This window comes from Empidonax traillii, unplaced genomic scaffold (genome assembly GCF_003031625.1).
Source record: "Empidonax traillii isolate 1590-97213 ecotype Southwest subspecies unplaced genomic scaffold, ASM303162v1 scaffold1172:size163604, whole genome shotgun sequence".
In the NCBI taxonomy this organism is placed as follows: domain Eukaryota; kingdom Metazoa; phylum Chordata; class Aves; order Passeriformes; family Tyrannidae; genus Empidonax; species Empidonax traillii.
In genome coordinates, this window is record NW_020956365.1 from 50,599 (window position 1) to 56,665 (window position 6,067).

A 6,067-nucleotide genomic window follows, 5' to 3' on the forward strand; every position below is an offset into this window, starting at 1 on the left:
TTTTTCTGGTCGGAATAGAAATGGCTTGATGCCACGAGGCAAAAAATAAAAGGGAGCTCTACCCGGTGCTGCGATGATTTGCAAGGCTAGTGAGAAAGTACAGAAGGCGTTTTCAAATAGACTCCAATATTTTCAGTGCTTGAAGAGGGCCCGACTACATGACACCTTTTTTGAAGCCCTGATTTACAATGGACCCAGGCTGAGTGCATTATAATTTGCTGCGCGAAGTTCCAAAGTCGCAGTACTTTCAATAATGAGGAGAGAAACCCTAATACGATGAGACTTTTCTCTTTTTTGGGGGAGTATTGTGCTTAATGAAAAGCTAAAAATGTGCTAATTTGTAAGTCCTGTTGTGGTAGTGGCGTCGGAGGCTTTTGAAATGCGTTACTGACTTGGGGAGTATTAAGGAAAAATGACATTTTGCTACTAGCAGAAAAGTCAATTATAATGTTTCCACACTTTAGAAAATTGCTGATGCAGGATGGGAGTTAATAGAACAGTCAGCTTCACTTTATGTTACCGGATTTGGGGGGTTTTGCTGAGAAATGTCGGCTTGTGGTTTTTTTTTTTTTTTTTTTTTTTTAAATTCTGATGGCAACTTAAATAAAAAGGCTCCCACAGGTGCTGGGTGGTTGGGACTGGTCTCACTGAGGGCGTGCTGGAAGGAGATGTATTCCCTGGGGTTGTTTCCACCTGGAGCTGGTCTGTTTGCCAGCCTGGCGTGGTGCATACTGTCCAGAAGCGGGGAAAATCAGGAAAAATACAGATTTAGTGGCATTTTGCGGTCAGGCTGATCCTCTCCCTGGTGATGGAGGAGCACGCTGGGTGCCGTGCAATCTGTTCCCAGCACCTCGCAAAAGACTCTTTAACTCATTAGAAACCATTTAAAGCGAGAGACAGGAGGAAATAATAGCTGTCCTTGCCCACTGCGCTCTCGGTGGAGCTTTTCCACCGAGTCTCCTGGAGAAGAAAAGAGCAATAAACTTTTCCAGAGCTCCTGGGGAAAGGAGGGTGCGAGCTCTGCGAGACCCAGTGTTGTCGCCAGAGCGTTTTATTGCTGGAGGAGTCGGCACTCCCGGTCTGTAAATTGGTCCAGGGGAGGAGGCAGAACAGCTCAATGAGGAGCTGGCAGGGATCAGAGCCACGGGCTGGCACTGCTGCTCACGGGAGCTGATTAAAGGGCTTTGCCATGAGCCGAAGGGACCTGATAACACCCAAGGCACGTCGTGGCAGCTCTGACTGCATCCCTGGGAGCTCACTGCCAGGAGGGGGATGTGTCATGGGTGGGGTGGAGGTGATGCCTCCCTCTTCCAGGTGCTTCCGAGGGCGGTTCCTGCTTGGCGCGGTTAAAGCAGAAAGACTTCTAAGAAAAAGTCATGTCGTATGTAGTTCTCCCGGGTTCGGAGGAAGCAATTAAGCCAATTAATTTATTGGTAAATTATCTTATGATGAAGTACAAAATAACTGCAATGAAACGCTGACATTCACATTAATACCGAATTAGTTACTGTATTATGACTGTTCTTACAATGAATGCCCAGTAATTTAATAGTAATGGGACATTTCAATAATTTAGCTGATAATTCTCGAGATCACTTACATATATAAATGAGCATGACAGCTTCTCCTCTCAGCTTTGCTGGTGCTGCTGGATTACCTCCCTCCAGGAGGCAAAGCAGCCCGTCCTCCCTTTCTGCTGTCCCTCAAAACTCACCTCTTATTGGAAACTCAGTGGGGATCAGGGTGTAGCCAAGAGGATTTTCCTCCTCCATCAGGTTCTGGGGTTGCTGTGGCTGGAGAGCAGAGTGGAATTGCCCTGTGCTGGGCTTAGCAAAGCCACAACCTTCTTTTCTCTCTTTTTCCACGGTGAAAGAGCTCTGTGTAGAGATGCTGGAAAGCTGCACTTTCCATAATAATAATTATAAATAGCATTAAAATTGCTCCTCATTCTTCCCTCCTACATCCCTGTGAGAGGACTCTCCCAAGGAGATTGAGGGCAGAGGTTTTCTTCTTTACAGAATCCCAGAATGGGACTGGGATTTGGGTTGGAAAGGACCTTAAAGATTGTATCATTCCAACCCCCTGCCATGGGCAGGGACACCTTCCACTATCCCAGGCTGCACCACCAACCTTTACTGACCACTTTGTCACCTCTTGCACCCACAGAGCTTTTTGTAGATCCCTCCAAGCTGTGGCTTCCAGATCCCCATAGAAAAAAAAAATAAAAAGAAATGCAGTTTACACTGCAAGCACCAACCATGGGGAGCTACACCCACAGGATAAAGTGCCTGCTGTTTTTTCCCCACACACTGGTGATCAGGGGAGGAAAGCTGCAGGATCTGTGCCCTGGGAGCATGCCTGGGGTGGCAGGAGGTTCAGCATCCCTCCTGCAGGTCGGAGCCGTGCCCTGGAGATGGATGGTGCCAGTCAGTGCATTACTTTGCTACTGAGATTGCCCCTGAACCTGCTGAAATATGAATTAATGGGCTTGCTTACGTCCCACCTAAATGTGGCCCTTTCATCACATCACGTTGTGCTGTCAGGGCTGTTGTGCAGAGGAGTGTTCCACTGTCGGCAAGATTGAGGACAGAATTATCCAAATTAGTTTCCTGGCGGGTGAGAGCAGAGATGAGGCTCTGTAACACAAACCCTGCCCCCTCCGGGGTGGGGAGCCTGGCTTTTCTCCTCGGGGACGAAGCTGAAAGCACCTTGTTTTATAAAGTCGGGTTGTGCTGCCAAATCTGGGGAGCAGCAGCCTGCCCCAAGCAACAGGTGTCTGCTGGGAAAGAAGAAAGGAAAGAAGGCCAAAATATGTGGCAAGTGATTAAATCCAGGGGCTGGCAGTCCCTTCTGGGGGTTGTGTGAGGACTCGAGCAGCTGGATTGCTGCTGGGATGGCTGCAGAAGGACTTGTGTGCACCGAAAATGCCCGGAGGAGTTGCCCGGAGGGGATGGTGACAAGCATTTCCTCTTATTGCTTGGGTCTCCTTGGCAGGGCTGGAGAGGCGGCCTCGAGGTTGGAAGGGTGAAATCGTGGGGAGCCCTGTACTAGAAAGCAAAATTCAACCAGAGGACCACAGAGAGCCCAGACTGGGGTGGCTCTGTCCCACGTGCTGTGATTGCATGGCAGCCCGTTCTTCCCACAGGGAGAAAATTCCCTTTATTAACCAGACCCATCCAGCTCCCTCCACTGTGTGCAACGATACGAGTGCTTGGATTGTTTCCTGTGCAGGTAGTTACTTCTAGGAATCCCCCCCACGCCTCTTTTTCTCGGACATTTCCGTTTCCAGAAGCATCTTTTTGCATTGGATTTCCTCTTATGAGTAGGAGAGAGTCAAAGCCATCCCCTTCCCAGCAGCTTCCTGAAGTGCTGCTGCCCATCTTGTACCTCCCAGCCTGTCCATACGGGCACAGAGAGGTCCTTGGACTCCCTGGGGATGGGGGGGGCCTTGTATTTCCAGGTACTGCCAGTTATCTGTTGTCAGCTCCACACAGGGATGCCGTGATCAGGGGTGAAAACAGGGATTTGTGGCTCTTATTTATAAAAGATATGCCTGTGATCCTGTGCTTGGCACAAAGGTGGTGCTGTCTCCATCAGTGCAATGTAGGATTTTCCAAAGCTTTAGGGTGTCCTGAGCGCTGTTCATAAACAGTTTGCTTCCAAAAATCGCTGATTTGTGAGCAAACAAGGTACATCAAGCGACAAATAGATTGCAAACAAGATAACTAGGCATTGTCTTCTGTAGCAAAATAGATCCTCGGGGCATCCACCCAAATGAACCTTTTGTTCTGCTTATTCATGTTCTCTGGTAACACCCACAGATACGAATTTGTCTGTGCTAAGGCATCAAAAGGTGATGGTCCTCGGGCAGCTGTGTAAATACCCAGCTTGTGTTAGGCTGATTAAAGTGTCTCCTAACCCATCCCAATTAAAAAGCAGTCTTTATAGCTGTAATAGTTTTATTGGGAACTGTAATGTGTTAGACCTACAGATACAGAAAGCAGTTAGTTTTATAAAGCATATAGGGTATTAAAGTAATGAAAGGCATTAATGTGACATCAATTTTTAAGGAGAGTTACTTGCTGAAATAAATGAGTGTAGCCTAAAAGTTGATGGCATGTTACAGTCCTGAGTAATGAGCCCTCCTGCCCCCTAAAATCTCTTAGAATAAATAATGCTTGAGAAGTCAGTGGTCATTAACTCTTTGTCCTCTGAGAGCTACATGTCACATTGATGTCTCTCTGGATTTTTTTTTTTTTTTAACATTTTAAAATTCATTCAGAAAGGAATTTTCTCTCCTGGAATACCTAACTTGAGGTGCATTATTCTTCCATGTCTGCTTTCCTAATGTCTTCCCCTTCCCAGTGAAGTAGAGCTGTGACTCGTGTTGCCAGATGTAAAAATCTTGAAGTTACTTTTTTCCTTTCTTTGCTTTTCCCTCTTCAGCTTCCCTCTCTGCCAGTGCTGTGCTCCAGGCTCTCCCCAGCGGTGTCTTGGCATACCAAGCCTGGAAAATCAAAAAAGCCATTTGAGTGTTTTAATAAAATTAAAAAGAAAAAACCAGTTAAATGTTTTACTGATATAATGGACCATTCCTTAAAAAAATCCAAATCTCTTAAAATCTGAGCTGGCTTTTGGAGAAGCTGAAACCAAACCCTCAGGTCTCCCGAGAACGTTCCTGTTCCAAGAAGTTCAGCAGTTTGATGGAACCCAGTCTCATTAGCAGCAAATGCTGAGCTGGGCCATTTGTGTTACTGTAGTTATGGAAATGTCAGGACTTCCACCATCAACCCCCATTTCCAGGGAATGCAGCTCTTGTCCAGACCCCCTCTGCTCTGCACTTGGCAACAGCCACAAACTTCTGGTGGCTCTGCAGATCGACTCAGACAGTCGTGGTTTCGGTGAGGGGTCTTAAGAAGCAAAACAACACACCCCCCACACCCCCCCGAACATTTAAAACCTGTTTATTGCTTTCAGATGGCTGTTCACAGGCCTGTGGCTTGTAAATGGTTTTGGTAGAGCTGCTCTGGGAACTCGCCAAGCTCCTGGACTGTCAGTAATGTCACTGTAATGTCAGTGAGGCAGCCCTAGGCCATGTGAAAGTTATGTGAAGCGAAGGAGAAGGTGATGCTTTAAAGTTAGCAGTGGGTAGGAATTACTCTCAGTGCAGTGGTCTGGGGTAATTAAATGCTGCTGTCTTAAAGATGGGCTTGGGACAAGCTACTCCTGTGCCAAGAGAACACACAGGGCTGGGATGGGATGGAGCTGGGGGACTTTGGAGGAAGCTGCTCCTGGAGGAAGCTGCTCCTTGTCCTTCCCACGAGCAGGATAAGAAGGACAGGGTGGTGACTGTGACTTTTGGGAGGAATGAACTTCCCCGGCAGTAGCTGGGGGAAGGAATCAGAACTAGGTGGTGTCTCCGGCCTCCCGTGTGACAGACCACGAGGCCACACAAATTTAATTTTCCCTCCTGCTCTGTTGTCCTGTGTGTAACGTTCTCCAGACTTTGAGTGGAAATGGAGAGAGTAAGAGAGTAGGAAAACCTGGACAACAGCTTTCTGGGAGCTTGGTGGGGTGGAAAGTGCTGTTTGGTGGGTGTGTCTTGCTGCCAGCTCTGGGTCACTGTGGGGGAGTGATCAGAGTTAAAATGTTTGCTTGTTTGAGGGATGATGTCCACAGTCTCTGGAATGGGTTTTCTTATGTATTTTAAGCAATATCAGCATTGCCCAGAGAAGCTGTGGACAACACATCCCTGGCAGTGTCCAAGGCCAGGTTGGATGGGGCTTGGAGCAACCTGGGCTTGTGGAAGGTGTCCCTGCCCGTGGCAGGAGGTGGGACTGGATGAGCTTTCAGGTCTCCTCCAGGTCAAATCATTCTGTGATTTTATTCCAGCCACTGCCAGGCAGAACTAGAACTAGTGTGGTAGATGGCTCTGCCTCTCCAGGACTACAATTATTTCTTCACAAAGATTTGTATCAACCACCCTGGTGCACTAATTTATAATTTCAAAAAAAATGGGGATGTATAATTGGGCCAGAAATTTGAGTAAATGGAATGAAGAAATCAC

General features: G+C 47.5%; 1 protein-coding gene across 2 annotated transcripts in view; it reads right to left on the reverse strand.

Annotated features, from left to right (window-relative positions):
* Positions 1 to 3,952: 3,952 nt before the first annotated feature.
* The window catches only part of IQCA1 (IQ motif containing with AAA domain 1), a 105,562-nt gene continuing 103,447 nt past the window's right edge, over positions 3,953 to 6,067 (reverse strand). For both annotated transcript variants that reach the window (XM_027905602.1, XM_027905601.1), the window contains one exon: positions 3,953 to 4,507. In XM_027905602.1, coding sequence (XP_027761403.1) covers positions 4,412 to 4,507 — 96 coding nt within the window. In that variant the 3' untranslated portion in view covers positions 3,953 to 4,411. The remainder of the gene's footprint in view (positions 4,508 to 6,067) is intronic.